The 20,841-nt window shown below is 40.3% G+C and overlaps 2 protein-coding genes across 5 annotated transcripts in view; one reads left to right on the top strand and one right to left on the bottom strand.

Annotated features, from left to right (window-relative positions):
• Positions 1-2,710, top strand: part of LOC125309637 (voltage-dependent L-type calcium channel subunit beta-2-like) — an 81,259-nt gene extending 78,549 nt beyond the window's left edge. Inside the window, 1 exon segment of the mRNA XM_048266695.1 lies at positions 2,044-2,710. Coding sequence (XP_048122652.1) covers positions 2,044-2,463 — 420 coding nt within the window. The 3' untranslated portion in view covers positions 2,464-2,710.
• A 2,540-nt stretch (positions 2,711-5,250) lies between these two features.
• nsun6 (NOP2/Sun RNA methyltransferase 6) overlaps positions 5,251-20,841 on the bottom strand; it is a 50,962-nt gene continuing 35,371 nt past the window's right edge. For all 4 annotated transcript variants that reach the window (XM_048266636.1, XM_048266638.1, XM_048266634.1 and 1 more), the window contains one exon: positions 5,251-5,536. In XM_048266636.1, the coding sequence (XP_048122593.1) occupies positions 5,348-5,536 (189 nt within the window). In that variant the 3' untranslated portion in view covers positions 5,251-5,347. The remainder of the gene's footprint in view (positions 5,537-20,841) is intronic.

Here is a 20,841-nt window from a genome sequence, read left to right on the forward strand (position 1 = left end):
ACCCATGTACAGGTCAGTGCACTCTGGACTTGTGTACCCCATAGGGTTAGGGTTATCTAAATAACATCCTGGTTTGTGTACCCCATAGGGTTAGGGTTAGGGTTATCTAAAGAACATCCTGGTTTGTGTACCCCATAGTCTCATTTTGGTTTACAATAGCCACCGTGTGAATAAAGCGAATTCAGTAAATTAGTCAGTTATGTGTAGGTAGCCCATATTTCTATTAACTGCCTAAATTGTCAAATGTAGAATCAACTACATTTGTGACAAGCAAGAGAGAAAGGATGAAACAAATGTCTTTTTATTACCTCATCATTTCAACTGGTCCTGTGCTTTTTTTTATCTAAGGTCAAAGGTCAAACTTTCCACACACAACGCAACTGACATAAAGGACACACAGGACAAACTTTAAGCAAATCAACGATTGAGTCTCAGACAGAGAAAAATGTGATGATAATTTAAGAGCAGATGTGAGGAAATCAAGGCAGTCTAGTTTTTGATCACCTGTGATTGTGATTACGAGTTGATTTGCGATGAGGAAATCAAGGCAGTCTAGTTTTTGATCACCTGTGATTGAGATTACGAGTTGATTTGCAATGAGGAAATCAAGGCAGTCTAGTTTTTGATCACCTGTGATTGTGATTACGAGTTGATTTTGGGGTGAGATTTCTTGCGGGAGATAAGAGTGTGAGATTGAGGCTGATTTTGGGTTGAGATTTCATGTGGGCGTGTGAAAGAGTGAGATTGAGGCTGAAGGTCTGAATGTCACGCCAGATATGTGAGTTGGCAACTCAGGTGCAAGAGTTAGCTGGTGTGTCTTGATGATAGATTTGATTGATAGATTCATAAATGCTAGATGTTTCCAAGTATTTGAAAGTAGGGCTTTGTGTGTGTGTGTGAGTTCATTCTGGTCTGTGCCTTTGATTTATGTGGATGCAAACAGGAGACATCAGAGGACTAATGATATCAGGATAAGGTGAGTGTTGTCATGTGATGTCATCAACAGGTGGTGTGTTGCCGTTTTTCTTTAGAAATGGACCTCTCTGTGTGATGTCATCTCTGTGTGCTCTCCGAGTGTGATTATCAGGAGATTCGCTCGGCCTCTTTGACTTTTCTGTGTGCTTAAGTATACTCCCATGGAACGGCTGTTTAAATGTCATAACCAGGATGGTCCGGACTGTGTTTCATGCAGCTAGAAAGTTTTGTGTCCAAACCTTGTGCATTTTTAAGCACTGCCCCCAGGTTAATTATTAATTCATTTAGCAGATGTTTTAATCTAAAATTCCTAACACTACACATGCATATTCATTACTCTGCTCTTTGGGCATAACACTGCTCTAGACCCACTGATAAATGTTTCAATAAATCATAGCTGATTACAAGCCAGCAACAGTTATTTCATAAATATATCTTTGTAAATATATTTGATGTTATTTCACTCCTTGAAAGAGAGGAATGTGCCTGCTTTATGAGTATACTTAAGCCCTAAATGTACTCTGGAATCATTCAGGACTCTTTAATGCCTGGACACCCTTTTCTAGATTATAGGATGGAAGTTCCTTCTGCTTGAAATTCAGCTCAAGACTCAAGTCTTAGTTGTTTGCATGTTCTGATGTGTGTGTGTGTGTGTGTGGTTTGCTCTGGAAAATATTGTATTGTTTACCAATAAACTGGGAATGGAGTATCATGGAATTTTATTAAAATCTATTCCAGACATGGAAAGTCAGGGAATTACATCATTTTTGGGGAAAAGTCAGGGAATATCAGGGAATTCCGTTGTAGCAGTTTAAAATGTACTTGCCAAAATACATTAATACAAATATATTTCCACTCACCATTGGTGTTTATCCGGTTATTGCCCATTTATTAATTTCCCAAAGGGTTCTGAAAATTTAGGATTTTTGTCAGGGAAAAATCATGGAAGTGGGAACCCTGGAATACACATACTTGCCTGGGAATCTGATATTCATCACTGATTTGTGTGTGTTTGTTTGTTGATGTGTGTGTGTGTGTTTGTTTGTTGGTGTGTGTGTGTTGTCTCAGGTGGTTGGAAGAGAGGGCAACAGCACGGGTCCAGAGGAGCGTAAGGATCACCATCAGCACCATCATCGTCATCGGCAACAACAGGAGCAACAAAAGCAGCATCAGGAAGAGCAGCCACGGAGCTCTCGCAGCACACACACACACCACCACTCATCTTCTGCACGGACCAAACACCACAACTACCACCACCACCATCGCAGCAGAGCACGGGGCCAAGGGCGTCTATCTCGGCAGGACACTCTGGAGAGTCAGGACTCACAAACACACTCCATCACACACACACACACACGGCCTGGGCCTCCCGAGGAAGGGCAGCATCAGACGAGTCGCCATGACCACCATCACCATCATCACCATGGAAATGAGGGGGAGCCACATGAGCACAACTCACGCCCCTCACAGATCAGGCCACGCCCATGAGGAGGGTCTTCAGAGAGCCTCGGAGCACTGAACACACTCTTCTGACGTCATGGGCACTCCATTAACTCTTTACACACACTTCCTCAGAGTGACCATCCCTCTCCTAACACACTGACCGGTCATTGTGATCTCGCCCGTCTCGCTGTCACAGATGCCTAGTGACCCTACCCCTCACTTTTCACACTTTACAACCCCAACTCTCAATTTGGTCATTCTGATTACAACCCCAACTCTCAATTTGTTAATTCTGTTTACAACCCCAACTCTCAATTTGATAATTCTGATTACAACCCCAATTCTCAATTTGTTAAAACACTTTGTTGGAATCAGAATTATCATCACAATTTGCAATGCAGGAAACTGCACCCCCCCTGTTGAACCTGTTAAGCCCCAGTGTCTGTGTGGTGTGTCCAAGTGTTATCCTCTTAATAGTGGAAATTTTCTTTTTTCACATGTCTGTTTCTGGCACCCAGAGGGTCACTAGTGCTTCATATCCAAAGGCCATTCACTGAAGGGTCAGTCAGGATTAAAGGAGCAGTTTGTATTGTTACCGAACGTTCTGTAGGCCAAAATCAAAACACTGGTGAACATTCTCAAGACTACCTAGACGCGATGCTCTTCGGGGTTGCCAGATGTAATGAAGACTTTGCTAACGTTAGTTGACCTGCAGCTGCTTTAACGTTTCTCCAACCATGACCCAGCTACACATTATGGAAACAGTGAAAACAAAAAATACCTCTCTAACCAACGTAACATATTTAGCTGAAGTTAGCGATGCAGATGAAGTTTAGCCTAGGCTACCTGTCGAGGAGAAATATGGCCAGCTCTGCGTCAGACTTGATATTCTTCATTTGACGAAGACGTCGCCATCTCAGGAAGGCTCCTCCACTTAATTGGTTTCTTGTTTTATGGAACAATATTTTGGAGATTTTGGTGTATGGAAGAATATTAGACTCAAATGTTTTGTACGTGTTTACACATTTTGAAACTGTAGAAATTATTTGTAACTGTGAAAATGATCAGTATAAGTAATTGTCAATATTACAAATATGCCCTACACTTACAAATCTCCTTATTGGCTAGCCAAACCTGAGCATCGCCATTGGCTTTTCAACAGGAAGTGCCAGAACAGTCTCAAAAGTACTTGTACTTGTAAATGTACTTGTGCGAGCGGCAGAGATTCGTAATGGCAGAATAGCTTCGTAATTGAAAGACAGTAACTTTGGAAAGTTTAGTACCTGTGGAATATATTTGTAAGTGAAGGAGGACATATGAGTAATACTTAAAATCATTCGTGTTATTTTTATGTTAAATCACAAATCAGTTTTACAGTTACAAATCCTGATACACACACACACACACACACAATACATATGAGACGCTTCTCATCCCTAAGGTGGTGCAAACGTCTGTGCACCTGTAGAAAAGTTTTTTAACTGTATGACAGCTTTTTGTGCGTAGAATATTGATTTCTAATTGTAGAATATATTTCTAATGGTAAAATATTTTTAACTGTAGGATGATTTGTAGCTGTAAAACCGTTCCGTACCCATAGAATAGATTTGTAAGTGGAGGGCATATTTGTAATATTGACAATTACTTGTACAGATCATTTTCAGTTACAAATAATTTCTACAGTTTAAAAACATGATACACACGTACAAAACATTTGAGTCTAATATTCTTCCATATTGGTGGCGATAATGCCACCTCCTCTGACTACCTCTTATAGGCTACTCGTTCATGACTACAACTGACAGCTGTTGGCCTTTGCTAATCTGGCAACCCAAATAAGAGAACGCGCCGGCCCATTATTAATACACTAAAATGAAATCGTTCAAAACATAAACAAAAATTCCAAGCGATTCCACCCCGTAACTCATTTCTTGGGGGTTATAGTAATGTTGTCAGATAAGCCATTACTTCAATGCATTGTGTTTCCTTACTCTTTGACAACATATGTTGATAGTTTTTGGAATGGTTACAATGTATTTTTCATATATTTCCTACATACTGGTCCTTTAACCCTATTATACCCATATTTGTCCATTTCAAGGTGTTAGTGTTTTAGGGGGAAATCTTCAGTTCAAATGTGTTTGGCCATAAGTTAGTTTTATTCCACTTCTCAGTAAATGATTGTACACACTGGGCTCTGGCCACACAGCAGGTAATGCCTCCTGAAGAGCTCCCAGGAGTCCCTCCCTCCGATCCTGCACTGGGCTTCACTGGCACATGGGATGCTGCACTGCCTTACCTTCTGCTTCACAGACTAACTGCCCTCCTCACTGGATTTCACTCACCACACAGCGACTGCCTTTGGATTTCACTAAGGCTGCAGACTCCACCACCTGGATGCAAAAGGGAACTATTTTTGTACACCTCGGTCAGGGGTTTTCCAAAAGAGCCGTTTTCCAAGACTGTTTCTGAATGAGGGTGGGAAGACTTGGTTTTCCTGTCAAGTTTGTATATGCTACATAAATTCATAACTTCCTTGATAAACAGCCAATATGATCAGTCACATGCTGAAAATGTATTCCTAATTAATATTATTATTCCTAATAATTATAATTTATTGAGATTGTCCATCATGTGTATGTTCATCATCACTCCGACATCTTGCTCTGTTTGCTCACAATGGGACATAACATGCCAGTGTGGGGCATTGTGACACGTTTATAACATGCATCAGTTCATCATGTTCTGGAGTGCAGCTAAAACAGTTCTGCTGCAGAGTGAGTGTGTGTGCGTGCGAGAGAGAGCAGAACCCTTTGAAATACTCTGAAACAATGACCATCAACCACCAGTTTTTAATGCACTTTCTTAGTTGCCACATCATTGATGACAGTCTGTTTTATGTACGCGTGTGGCAAGTGTGTTGCGTGGATCAGCTCTTAAAGAATTTGGCAATAAAGAAACCAATGGTGTCTGAGTCTGCATCATCAAGGCAGGGCATGGGGGCGTGGCCATCTGAGGCTCCGCCTTCATTCATCCGTGGGTGGAATCGCTGGAGGAGCCGTCTCTGGTCATGTGACAGTCCAGCTCCCAGCATGCCCTGCTCTCCGAGGTTGGGTTCCTGCAACAAGCATATTACATCGTAACTAACAAACAGCTCCCAAGGAGCATATCAGATTACTCACACACACACACACTGCAATGACTAGCTTTTTGTTAGTGAAAGACTTTGATTCTGTAAGTGACTAGGCCTACAGTGGGCATCGCTTTCAAATGGCCACTTCAGTTGCGCATTACGAGGGGTGAAGCTGCAGTACCACTTTCAGCCCCTGTGCGTCGCTCTGCCACTGTACATCGCTCTGCCTGCCGCCCCTTCTGAAAAAGCTTGATTTACCTCGATTTAGTCTACTTGGGTATGGCTTAAGGCTTGACTACACGGTGGTAACGGAAATCGAAATTTGCTGTCTACATTATTGTCAGTGTTGGGTTAACGCAACTACGCAAATCAAAACAATGGTGTGATAATTGAGCCAGTAGAGAAATAACTGTTCAGAATTAATATGTAGCCTTGGGTAGGCTTCTGCGACGTTTTTAACAGGCTACACTATAGAGGCTTAGACAACTATGACCTACGTTTTGGTTTCGTAAATTAGTAATTTGCCCTACTTCTTGACTGCAATGTAGTCAATTGACTGCTTGACATGTCATTTTTATTTGTCTGTACAATAAACAAATACATCTGCTTTATGCCGCAGAATTACATTCATATTTGGAACTTACATAGTCCAATGCATCGTTACACTACGTTAGTGTTTCCCAAAACCATAGTAGCAACGAACGTTCGCAACCACTATCGTAAAGTTGTGTAGTTACAACTACACCTCTCGACCTGTGGTAGAATGCTAGTAGAAGTATAGTTCCAGGGATCTTCATGTCAAAGACATCACTGACGCCATTTATTTGTTTGCAAATTAATAATTATAACTAGAAAATGTAATTTCGAGGAAATTACCAGTGCATGAAAATATAAACATACTGTATATTAACATAAAATGCCAAACAAACTTTTATTTGGAAACAGTTGGCAGGAGTCATAATTGATAACAACTGACAGTTGAAATGGCTGAACAGTTAAATAGTTTAAATAGTTAAATTATTTAATAGTGAATTATTGTAGTGAGGACATTTATTTTGAAACAGTTGTGGGCAGAGGAAATAGTAGTCTTAAGAGAGCCAGATGGTATGCTTAAAGCCTGAGACAGAGTATATAGTTTAAAAGTTGAATGTAGATAGTGTAATGGATGTTGATAGACAGAAAGTTGAATGGATGTTGATAGGCAGATTGCTTAATGGATGTTGATGGATAGTTTAATGGGTGGATGAGTGAATGGTTTGAAGAGGATGAATGGATAGAAAGTTGGATGGAATGTGCCTTATATCCTTGTAGAATGGAGAGAGACACAGAGAGAGTTGGCCTAGTTAAGCAGAAAGCAGTTGATACAGGTGCAATCAGTTTAACTGGCCCTTTGATGGGTCCTAATAGTGAGCAGCTGGAAGTTGATACAGGTGCAAATCAAGTTAATTAGTCCATTGTGATGTCATAGTGCTAATGCAAAGTCTATGGGGAAAAATAAGCTTGTTTAAAGTATAAAGTTTACAAAAGTGAAAAATACATTCCCCACGTGTCCTTTTCAAGACCTACGTTACAAAGTTTAAACAAAGTTTCTACGTTAAACGGTTAAAGCTGAATTAGACACAGAAATTTGGTGGGAAGAATAATAATAACTAGAAATGCAATTCCAAGGAATTACCAGTGCATGAAAATGCTGAAGTTGTGATGTAAAATATCATGTATAGTTAAAACAGGTAATACAGAGATGGTTACTACGGTGATGCTAGGTAAACTTTAAAAGTAGACTGTTTAAAAGCTGAATGTAGATAGTTTAAAAGTTGTTGATAGACAGTAGATAGTTTAAAAGTTGTTGATAGACAGCTAGTTTAATAGATAGTTTAAGAGTAGACCGTTTAAAAGTTGAAGGTAAATAGTTTAAAAGTTGTTGACAGACTGGAAGTTTAATGAATGTTGATATTCAAATAGTTTAATGGCTGTATATAGGTAGATATTTGACGATAACTTAAAGTTGGAATGGCTCTAATGTTTGCTAGCAGTTATGCTAAGATTTTTAACTATGCTAACCATGTTACTTAGCTAATGTTTTATAGCAGTGTTAGCAATGCTAACCATGTTACTTAGCTAACGTTTTCTAGCAGTTTTGCTACACATGCTACTTAGCTAACTTAACTAATGTTTTCTATGTTAGCAATGCTAACTATGTTAACCATGTGACTTAGCTAACCTAGCTTATCATTTTTAGTAGTTATGCTAACTAGCATGCTAACAATGTTAACATGCTAACTACGCTAATTATGTGACTTAGCTAACCTAGCTAATCATTTTTAGTAGTTATGTTAACTATGCTAATTATTTGACTTAGCTAACCTAACTAATCATTTTTAGTAGTTATGCTAACTAACTAACTTATGATGTCATAATCGGCAATGTTAAGTCTATGGGGATTTTTAAAAAGTTTTTCTTTAATAGTTTAAAAAGTATACAAGTTTCAAAGTTGAAAAGACATAGCAACCCGATCTGTTTTAAGACCTACGTTACAAAGTTTGAATGAAGTTTCTAAGTTAAACTGTTCAAGAGAAATTGCGTACGGAAAAAGTGGTAAGCGGAATAATAATAATAAGAAGAAGACGACTTCGGATAACAGCATTTTCATGCACTGTAAATATAATTAGGTTTCTAATTGATATTTACACTTCTAACCACCATACATCCATATTTTAAATGCCCAAGGCAGAAAATACATAAATTAACCCTTAGAACCCGATTGACGCAAAGTGCGTCAAAAAACACACCTTTTCTTCTCTGTTACATTGCTCCGCGACTGTTCATCGCAACGAGATGAAACCTTTATTGCATGACAGAGAAGTGGGGCTTTCCAACGAGACTAGGCACTTGTCTGTACGATCAAATATGAAAATTTAAAAAAAAAAATCATGAAATTAAATCAAATTGCATCATATTAACAGTCTATACTTCTCTGCGTTCACCTGCGCACCCATTACTCTCGTTTGAATTACTCGCGAACCCATGATCGCATAAATATGGCAAGCATATCAGATGAAAGAGGAGAAATAGGGCTATCCATTGGTACCATGGATATCGATCTTTCTGGCTTATAAAACAGACGAAGTGACTGCAAAATATTAACGTCATGTACACAAACCAACGCTGCACACCCATTACTCTCGCTTGAATTACTTTCATGGACCCGTGGATCGGATAGATATGCCAATGCATGTCAGATGAAAGAGGAGACACATAGCTATCATTTGATGCCAAATACATCCTTCTGGGTTATAAAACAGACGAAGTGACCGCAAAATAATAACTTCATATAGCTGGACTTACCCCACGCTTTTGTCCGTTTTGTGGCAAAGCATGTTTATAATCCAACGCTATCGTGTGTTTCTCTATGGCAAAACATGTTCATAATCCGGTTTTGAGATCCTAGCAAATTCCTGCATGGCATCCAATTCAAGGCTCACATTGCATCCCAATTTGTTCAACAAAGAAACACCTTTTTGCCTTTACTTTGTTCATGGCAATGCAGTAAAAGTTGAGAATCATCATGAGTGCATACACCATAGTCACACATGCAAAACAGGCAAACTTGGGTCAAGGCAGGTCAGATCAGTTCGTGTCACAGATATGGAGCACAGAATGGTCATTTTTCATTGCTAAATAAAAATGGCATTTATTTCCTCGCGAATCACACACCACATATTTCTGTAAATTGCTCAGCCCCAGAGTATCCCTCCAACATGGCAATTATATTGCCCGTTTCAGGACAGTCTGCCCTACACACACATGAAATGCATGTAGAGCTATGAGCTTGCTTTGGTGAGATACAGGTCAAAATATAATACATTTTATAATATGATTTTTATATTTTAATTCTTTAAAAATCAAAATAAAATGCTGAAACAAACAATATATAATATGTGTGTGTGGCACTTACAATGACCAGAATAAATCCTTATGAATAAAGGTAGTGAAAATGTCCTAAAAACAGCTTAGGGTTCTAAGGGTTAAAAGTCAATTTGCAGCCATGTGCACGTAAGTAAAAGTCACACACCTGCAGATAATAATAAGGTGGTGCACACTTTTTGACGAGTCAGCTGAGAATATGTAGCATTTGATTTTCATGGAGGGGGGGGTCCTTGTTAGTTTACGCAAACCAAGCCAAGAAGGCTGATTCTGATTTTGATAATATGATCTGCACAAAAGATAAACTTAGGTAAACAACGATGTCAATATTGTTGTCAAAATCTTAACCCAGATTCGAATTATTGGACAGGGGACTGGTAACTGCTGTGCAATGGCGGCTGTCATCTGCCGGCCTTAACGCAATGCGCCACAGAAGTATGGGCAGGTGCCCGTTCACTTGCTACTAAACGTCATTAACCACCTTAGTCCATGGTCCAAACTTGCAGTACTATGTAAGTACGACAGTTTTGGGAAACAGTCGCAACTTACATGTTGGTTAGTTGAACGATGCATCCTGTTAGTAAAAAGCTAACCTCCGTAGTTGTATGGGAAACGCACCCCAGATCAGCTTGTAGGCCATTAGCAATCTGTTTATTTTATTTTATGAAGCCTACACAGTAGATCACATGCCACATTCTCACTTTCAATAGACAGATGCAATAGCCATTGGTCAAGTATTGAGTATAAAGCAATTAAGATAGTACCCTATACAAAAAGTACTTCATACCATCATAAAAATTTGTTAAAACGAATAGCATTTTGCAACTTGACAAAACACTGGATTAAATATCGTAGGCACAGGAGAAAACTTGTACATCCATTGGCCCGTTGGGGAGATCACATGCCAGCTGCCTCTCCCATCAGTGCTATGACTCGCTCGGGTTGTGAGCTTGTTTCGCCAAAAAAAAAATTGCAGATATCTTTTGTTCATGGGTTTGGCCTCACAGCAGAGGCTTAGACAACTATGACCCACGCTTTGGTTTCCAGAATTTGCCCTACTTATTGACTGCAATGTAGTCAATTGACTGCTTGACAGGTTATTTTTATTTTTCTGTACAATAAACAAATACATCTGCTTTATGCCGCAGAAGTAAGCACTTGGCCAGCTATAGCAAGGGCACATTTTAGAGAGAATAGAGAATGTACGCACGCAAGAATCTGTAGGCTATTTGTGGCTGGTTACCAGCAAACAATGTTTAATGCATTAACTCAAGACGTCAAACATTTTCTAAACAATACAAACAGAAAGGATGCAGCAGGCAGCAAATGTCTGAAATGAAGAGTCATTTCCATTGGAAGAACAAAATGCTGAATGAAGCCCAAAGATATGAAGGCATATCTGGCAAGTTGTTATTTTTGTGAAGACGTAAATGGTTGGGCTATAGGCCTAGTTTGCAAGAAGGAGACATAAAGCATGAGCATGCCACACTATCCACAGCTGTGGTAGCGGGGGGTAGGAGGATTACTGTTAGAGCAGGATTTATATAAAATTCTTCAACAGAAGGCCTGCCTCGAATGCAGGCTTGCCCAAAAAAAGGCCTGTGGTTTGCGCAGCCTACAGTAAGTAGGTCTTAGTGAGTTAGGAGTCCCTCTAGACTTCTTTCAGCTGTCTCAGAGGTGGAAAGTTATGCTCATTGGGGGCAGGGCCGGATTAACAATTCATAGACCCTTGGGAACAAATGTCTGATGGACCCCCCTGCCCCCCAACCAACGTGGAATCGGGCGGTCAGTTAATAGGCCTATCGTGAAGATTTGTATTGCCATTTAAGGCACGAAGATCTGTGAGGCCAAGCCTCACCAAGTAGCCCGCTTTGTTTACAACTAGCATTACATTTAATTAAACTGCTTATAGGCTGTGCCGAAATAGTTTCAACATTTTGAATATCAGTGTTGGGTGAATTAGGAAATGCCTTATGGCTGAAAGCTGCTTGGGATCCCCCTGTCAAGCAATAACCATACAAAAGTTAAAAACAGATGACCTGATGGGCGCCACTGACATAAAAAATAATATAGCCTAGATATTCCAATATATTCAAATACATGTGTTTATTTTAGACGGGATATTCAAACGTCATTTTGAGCAATTTTGACAGCCCTAGTCCACTATAGGCTACGCCAATCGCCTATTAACACCTTCCACCTAACCCCGTGAGTGGGGGTCGCTATAATGCGTGTGAAATAGCACCATTGAGTAGCCTATGCTAAATAGCCTTAAAATTGTTCCGTGTTGTGTGCCTTCTGGTTTCTCCACCTACTGGTTTCCTTTATGCGTGCATGCGCTGCAGCAGTTGTCAGACATTCACAAACAAGTTGTTTTAGGTGGTTTGAAGTCGCCATACGCCATGAGCCGGCTACATCACAGCCACTGACAAAAGACATGTAAAAATATGTTTTTGAAAACTAGCATTAAACTGGATTCGATCCCACAAAAGCAACACACGCGTGACTCTCTCCATCCTGGTTCCCTACTCTTTGACCCAACTAATATGTTACGCCAATCAATTAACTATTGTAGGCTACCATTAATTAATAACGTAGGCAACACCCAGGTAACATGTTGTCCAGGCTATCTGAAACAAAGGGGGTTGCCTCTCATCTACAACAACTGGTTACCTTGGGCTGCTACAGTCATCAGTGCACTGTGCACAGTAGGCCTATGCTACTCTTTGTGGTTGATTAACTAAAAATAAAAGATGTATTTGGTGATGACTTTATTGTAGGCCTAGTAGACCTAAATTCTGAAAAATTAAATGGTAATGAGAAATCCATCTACATAGCGCACTAGACCGCAATGTCTTCAAGGGTTGAATGAAGGGAGTTTGCAAAAATTTGTGTATTTTTCAAGTCAATAAACATTCTTAATTTTCCAATGTCTTTGTCAGGGAACATCTGACTTTTAAAAACCATAGGCCTGGTAGTCGCCAGACAAGGAGTTATAAGATAAAGGCAATACCATTTGTGTCACCTAATGCAGTTCAGTGAATTAGAAAGATACCATCAGAAGGCAACAATCATAAAGCACAGTCTTGCGCCAGCTCTCCCCCCCACATAAAGCTGTCTGCGCGGTTGTAGGCTGGATTTGCGTGAGTTCTTTACTTCTGCTTTGCTTTTGTGAGTTGCACCACCTAGGCTATGTTATAGACGCTCTATGAGGTACCAGTGTTTAGCTGTGTCACAAAACAATAAGCTTTGTCAGACTACTTTTAAAATGATATTCAGGGCTATATACATTTTAAACATTCGGGCTGAAGACCCGACAAAGCCTTTATGCTTAATTCTTCAGGTGTGAAGTGTCAGGAATTTTCATAACGAGAGACGCTCTCATTGGTGGTTAGTATATGAAGTAGGGAATTGACAGCAACATATCCAATCAAATTATGAGAGATGCTGAATTTAACATAAACTGCGATGTTTGATTTTAAATGAATGTAAATTTAGCCGGACTGTAAGCTGTCACACGGGGTGCTCTGTGGGTGCCCGAAGCACCCACGGTGTCACGTATGACAAGGTGCTCGATTGTTTTCAAACGTGCAATGTGAACGCGATTGGGGAGAGCACTAAATGCTCTTCTGAATAAGCACATCCTTTAATAATCAAAGAAATAAACGCTCGAAGTAAACTTGAAGTGACCATCAAAAATCGTTTATCACCTGTAACTCCGCGATAACAGGACGTGGAAGGCATTTGGCGGAGCAACGGAGGTTAATATGCTCTATATTTTGTCCAAATGATGTCTGTCTATCATCGTTGCACTCGGAGAAAACCAGAATGTTTCATTTGTCCTGGGTTCTTCTACGGCTGCAAACGGGATTCACCGCCGTTAACCAAATATTTCTTTATTAGGGCAGGGCAGGCATATTTCTTGCTATTAAATTATTTTTAAAACAGTCTGCTAAAGTCTGTAGTTAAGTCTATGTAGGGTTTTCCAGCTCCATTTCTTTTTACGAGACACCCTGCTCACTTGAGACCTCTGCCGGTCGTTGCAGCGTCACTCGAAAAATACAAATTAAAGTCGCGTGATGCCGTGTGAGGGAAGCTGGCCAAGTCGAAGCACTGCCTACTGTATGGCCGTCTATGGAAAACATGAATATACAATTCCTAATGGATCATATATCATTTGAAAGTCATTTCTAATCTTTAAACTAAAAGAAGCTTACAATTGACACTTTGCATTAGCTTTTTAGTTATTCCAAATGTTTCTCAAATTGCCCTTTTCTCTTGGAATTCCCAGGAATCTGGAGCATTGTTGTAGAATTATATTGGGATATAGAGGGTTAAATCTATAAATCTAGAGATCCGCCTAGAGTCACAATATATTTATAATTTACTTTGTAAATAGCCTACTTGTCATGGCTTGTTCCCTTTGTAGACAATGAAAATGCTGCATTTATCCCATCCGTGAGTTAGCGATACACACAGAGCACACAATGAACACACAGCGAGGTGAAGCACACACTAACCCGGAACAGTGAGCTGCCTGCTACAGTGGCGCTCGGGGAGCAGTGAGGGGTTAGGTGCCTTGCTTAAGCCATGGATGTGGGCATGGGAGAGCAGTGCTCAACCACTTCCCCAGCCCACATTTTTTCTACTGGTCAGGAACTGGAAACCCTTCGGTTACAAGCCCAGAGCCCTAATCAGCAAGCCACGGCTGCCCCTAACTATCTCCAAAGAGAAATGCTTCACGATTCTCACAAGATGTTTTTTTAAATGGAAAATGTAAATGACGGAAGTTTACACTCACTGTTGACATGTGCAGTACCCTAACACTGAGGTAATGCAGTCGATTTAGTAAGTGAGTTCATCTACCCTAACACTGAGGTAATGCAGACGATTTAGTAAGTGAGTTTGTCAGTTAGTTAGTCAGTCATACAGTTATGTGCAGAATAATAGTAGCCTAGAAATGTAGACGCACAAATTACATTTGCTGCCAGGGCTAGTCTAGCAACTCTCCATTGGGGTTGTGAGCTTGAAAAATTAAACTTCTATCAGGCCAATCAAATCGTGTATAGAGTCGTTAGGTGGGCTTAAAGGTCTCATTCACCGAGAAACCGTTTAATACTTGTTCCTTTCGAAATACTATAGCTCACTCCAAGTTGCATATGCATGCTGCACGTGAAAATGATCTTCTACCCCCATTGCCCGCATTAGCCAATGAAAGAAAATACACAGAAAAAAGCCTTCCCAATGGCCCTTCCCCAGACTCCTCTGAAAACAATATTCATGGTCTCGCCCACCTTGACTTGTGATCGCCCACAGGAAGACTGGAAGATTTTGGCCAGGAGATTTTCTCTCTGCAGCTAGTAGGAGCTAACAGCAAGTTGCTAACATGGCGGAGCAAATTCGTGCCTGTGTTATTTGTGGCAATAACACATCAATGTTGCATGTCTTGCCTTAGAAAGAAGAGTTGAGGAAGAAATGGTTGGAATTTATCGTTGGAACACCACCACCGAAATATAGTGCAACATTAGTTCTGTGTTCCAATCATTTCGACCACACTCACTGTGCCTGCCTACAGTTAGAAAGTGGTTTTGCATCAATGTTCTGAAAACCTGGACCTGTAAGTCACGACGATCGACCACCAACTCACAGGCTGTAAGTACAAACAAACTTTTCCACCTAACGACTGTTACAAAATCGCATGTTCATATTCTTCACGTTAGCATGCATGAAAAGGGCACAAGCTACAGTGGGCATCACTTTCAAATGACCACTTCAGTCGCGCATTACGAGGCGTGAAGCTGCATGAAGCTTTAGTACCACTTTCAGCCACTGTGTGTCGCTCTGCCACTGTACATCGCTCTGCCTGCCGCCCCTACTGAAAAAGCAGGAGACTTGCCGAGAGTAATCCCAGCCTACGAATTCAATAACAAAATAAATCATGCATAATTAAACATTACCTCGATTTAGGCTACTTGGGTATGTCTTAAGCCTTGACTACACGGTGGTAACGAAAATCGAAATCGAAATTTGCTGTCTACATTATTGTCAGTGTTGGGGGTAACGCAAATCAAAACAGTGGTGTGATAATTGAGCCAGTAGAGAAATAACTGTTCAGAATTAATCTGTAGCCTTGGATAGGCTTCTGCAGAAAACAATGTTGTTGCCGATTTAATACTATCTGGCGACGTTTTTAACAGGCTACGCAATAGAGGCTTAGACAACTATGACCCACGTTTTGGTTTCGTAAATTAATTTGCCCTACTTCTTGACTGCAATGTAGTCAATTGACTTTTATTTTTCTGTACAATAAACAAATACATCTGCTTTATGCCGCAGAATTACATTCATATTTGGCTGACTTCTGCACACGAGCAAAAAAACACTGCCAGGCCATCCTTAAAAATATTTTCGTTTGCCGTAACCCGACCGACCCTGTCAATTTAGAACCGACCCAAATATTTATTTTTTTCCCCTTTTAGTCCGACCGACTCTCCGGTTGTAAACTTGCGTTAAGACCGACCGATTTTTTTTTTACTCTAAACAACCAATACAATACTATTTATTTTAGTAGGCCTAAGTATTGTGAATATAAATTGCCTACATACAAACGTAGGCTCTCTTAAATAAAACCCTGTGGCGTCGTCTCTACACCATTGGTTTACGCATGTCACACTATGGCCTATACGCTTCGTTTCATTCACACAAACATCTCGACTCAACGCTTATTACTTGGCACGAAGCTCTGGAAGAACTGTGCCCAGAACACACAACTGTTTCACCAGCACATTTAAATGACTTGACTAAAACTGTGCATAACTGGAGGTAGCATAGAGATCGTTAAAACAATAAAGTATGGCTCTCCGTTTGGGACATCGAAAACTTATATTTTTAATAGACTACCGTCGGAGATGCTGACTTGCAAAGGCCTCGTGATAACACGTTATCTCCACTATCATCAGTCAATGCCTCCTTGATCAAAGTGGGGAATGAAAGAAAAAGTTTGAGAACCACTGGCTTAACAAGTTACCTGCAGAACACACAGAATATTGCAACAGAAAGTTGCCTTTATAATCAACTACTATTTGTTCCAACAGCATTCAAACAAAGCCTTTATAAAAGTGAAAAAATATATATTCCATAAGAAGTAAAATAAAATACTGTTACTGTAGTAACTGTATCCCAAGCTTCAGCTCCCCACGTCTGTGACAGGCAGACGTGACCGATAAATTCTCAGCTTGTTTATACCCCACACTGAACGCGTAAGACCGCTAGGCCCATCACTGTGGGGTGCGGTAGCCTAGCCTACTCTCTGGGATTTAAGTCAAGCAATATAACCATACAAATGTTTCAAAATGAGTAATTTTGGCTTTGTCTGAACTGGCCATTGCTACGTAAAAAATAAACAAGTAGGCATAGTCCCTATATAGCCTAGTAGCCTAATGAAACATACTGGATTGATGTAGTATCTTTGTAAAATTATTAAATTAATCTGTTACTATGCCTATGCCTACGTTTGCAAAAGAGAACATTTTAATTTGATTCACAATAATGTTACATTTTATTTACATGTTGACAAAATTGCAAAATTGCTTCCTCACGATTGGAAGCTCCTAGCCGCATATAGGATTTCAAAACGCCACAAAACCGGTTTGTGAATAGGTCTTGACTTCTTTTAAGCTGTCACAGCTGGTGGGAAGGTGTGATTTGTTGGGGGCAGGGCCGGATTAACTGGGCACAAATGTCTGATGGGCCCCCTGCCCCCAGTCAAACGCGTGAATCGGTGGTCAGTTAATAGGCTATGCCGAAATAGTTTTCAACATTTTGAATATTAGTGTCGGGTGAATTAGGAAATGTTCTCAAAGTAGCCTTATGACTGAAAGCTGCTTGGGATCCCCCCTGTCAAGCAATATAAACATACAAACGCGCGCGCACTCATTGTTTCAAAAGGAGTAAATTCGGCTTTGTCAGAACTGAGCTGTGGACGACACGGCACGCCCAATTGAAAATTGACCCCGCTTCTCTCGCGTCAGTCACTGACATGAACAAAACACAGAACCCGCTTCTCTCACGGCAGTCACTGACAGTAGCCTAGAATAAATACATGGGGAAAAAAAACTTCCCCATGACAAAGCCATCGTAAAACACTGAAAGTTAATATTTTGTCACTATACCATACATCTGTCCTTTGTCAAATGTGTTATGTTCCAAGTAGCCTAGTGCGTAATTCTGCTTCATAAAGTTGAACAAATACATTTGCTTATTTCACAGAAAAATATAAATAGCCAGTTAGGGGCTACATAAGGCAGAGTTGGTAAATTATGGTAGGCCAACTTGGAACCTGTCCCGAACATACAAACAGGGGAATTATTTTTTAGTAGCTGAGTACCCTTAGGTGCGGGGAGCTTAAGGATGTCTTCATGTAGACATAAGGCCCACCATCATAACATGCTTCAATGACTAATGAATCGCACCCATCATCATGAAGTGCAACAATCAAAGCCATTCTCCCCACTTAAACTTATATAGGTTAACATCCCACTAAGTTTGCCTTCAAGCAAGGAAAACGATGATTTGAAGACATCTGTTTCGTTGGAAGGGCAAGGGGTAGCAACAGGGCAACACAGAGACAGGCCCGATGGCAGGGATGTTATGAGAGTATTTAAATATGGGATATTCTACTGGAAAACATTAAAAAAGCTGACTTTGACTTTGAGACGCAATGGGAAGTTAAAATATGTGAGAAACACGGAAAAAGTATGGCATGCATTGTTTCGGTCCCCGTGCACAGGGATTATTTGTCATATTATTAAATCACATATGATTATTTGTGAAATTGTGCAAACAGGCACAACACATTTGAAAAGGAAGGACTGTTAGCATGCAAGCACACGGGAAAGATTGATTTAAGAACGTTATCACAGTGTGTGGCTGTGGCGCAAAGCAGCACGGGCGGAAGACAGCGACAATTGGCAGGGGAGGGTCATGTCTTTTTTAACAATTCTGTCGGAGGGTCATTGAAGAATTTCTAGCAGGCAAGGGAGGGTCATGCAACTTTTGACTGAAGCACTCAAAATTCCTCCGGTGGCCCCTTCAATAAATAACGAACAGTCCTTAGATTGCTGCTGGGATATATGTCTTGGTTCATGTCTTAACAACTGGTCAAACGTGTAGCCCATCTCGTGGTTGCATCTATTACAAACAAACATGCAATGTGAACGTCTGGGATTGGGAAGAGCACTAAATGCTCTACTGAATTTTTAAATGAAAAACACTCTTTAATAATCAAAAAATAAACCGCTAATGAAGTAAACTTGTGACCATCAAAATTGTTTATCGCCTGTAACTCCGTGATAACAGGACGTAACAGGAAGGCATTTGACTGAGCAACGGAGGTTAATATGCTCTATAATTTGTCCAAATGATGTCTATCATCGTTGCACTCGGAGAAAACCAGAATGTTTAATTTGTCCTGCGTTTCTTCTACGGCTGCAAACGGGATTCACTCGCAGTTAACCAAATATTTCTTTATTATGGCAGGGCAGGCATATTTCTGGCTATTAAATTATTTCTAAACCAGTCTGCTAAAGTTTGTAGTGAAGTCTGTGTAGGGTTTTCAGGGCTCCATTTATTTTTACGAGACACCCTGCTCACTTGAGCCATCTACCGGTTGTTTGGGTTGTTGCAGCGTCTCACTGGGAAAATACAAATTAAAGTCGCGTGATAGCGCGTGATCCCACACGCGGACCGCGAGTGAAGCTGGCCATGGCCAAGTCGAAGCACTGCCCACTTTAGGCTTAGGCTAGCCTATACAGGAAGCTACACCAGGCACATAACTGAAGTGTTCTGTTCGCGACATGTAAAATCAGAGAATGTCTAATAGGAAGGGCTCTGGTAAAATCCATTAGAGGAATGGTCTATTTTTTTGAACGTAGCCTACAGGCCACTAACACGCCAGGTATAGCTACTTCCTTTGATTAGACCTATTGGAAGCTAATTGTTGCAGAAGACGCAATGCGAACGGAATGCTTCAGTTACGGGCCTGGTATAGCTACACTCATAAGAAACTGTATGACCACACTACCCAGAGATTTAGCTTGTTGAACCTATAATCTTCTAACCTAAGCTGTTAAACCACAAATAATAATATCAAAAAATATCTTATGCTCAACTAAGGACTGGTATTGTTCTAGTCTAAACAGGGAAAATCAAAACACAATACCCCTGCACTATTAGGCTAAGTTGCTATCACTAGAGCCCAGGTATTTACACTTCAGTCTAATTTATGTCTTCTTGCCATTATTACATTGGCCTTTGTAGGCCTACAATGATGTTTTGTTTGATTACTTGCTGTTTACTTAGTATTTTGTATGTCTTCCAGAGCACATCCTCATGTTGGGCTACACAGCTTTCTAGCCTACATTAGGTCATCACGTTAGAAGCAAAGGTTTGTGATCTAACTTTTATTGTTGTGCTAGTTAGTTTCTAGAAGTCTTTTTCTAGTAGGCTAATACAGGTTCTTATGTGCTCGTCAATGTTTGGGAAAGTCAATTCATGGGTTTCATCAGGTCACTTTCCACAGGTGTATAAAATCAAGCACCTTGATTATGAATGCAGACTGCATGGTGCTTGATTAATACACCTGTTTAAAGGGACCTGATGAAACCCATTCTTCTATAATTGATATTACTGAATGTCTTCTTGTGGGTGTGCTACTTAGTACATCATACACCTTACCACAGTCACTAAAATATTTTTGTTTCCATTGTGCCAGTACAGTTTTGTGTGAGATAGTGAATGTCCTGTTTTTATCCCCAGGCCATCCGAACTCTGAACTCACACTATACTGACTTTGCACAATCTTATAGCACTCTCAAACATTTTGGGACATACTCTGAACTCACTATACTGACTTTGCACTCATTCACTCCTCAGCACTCATGACTGTAGAAGTACTACTAATAACTCTATAATATCCTATAACTGCTATAGTTTTTATATAGTAGTCTTATACTATAAGATTCCTATACTACTTTTTCCTAAGGGTCATACGTGACAGAAAACAACTTGAGTAGGCTAACCTCTGCCAATGTAGGCTATCAAAGCCATAGTTTATACTCATTAATGGAGAAGTCTTGCAGCACACGTTCTCTGCTTCTGTAGGCATTCTGTTGCAATTCCAGCAAAATATAGCTAGGTAGGTGTGTTTTGCATTTAGATCTATATTGAGGGCTATAACCAAGTGGTCTTTCAATGATAGTATCATGGAATTCAAACCATAACTATCTATTCTGATAGCATACAATTAGCAGGCTAGGTCAGTGGCTGAACTGCATTTAGGGTGCTTATAACCTGTGTTGTGAAGTAAA

The sequence above is a fragment of the Alosa alosa genome, chromosome 16 (genome assembly GCF_017589495.1).
Source record: "Alosa alosa isolate M-15738 ecotype Scorff River chromosome 16, AALO_Geno_1.1, whole genome shotgun sequence".
NCBI classification, from domain to species: domain Eukaryota; kingdom Metazoa; phylum Chordata; class Actinopteri; order Clupeiformes; family Clupeidae; genus Alosa; species Alosa alosa.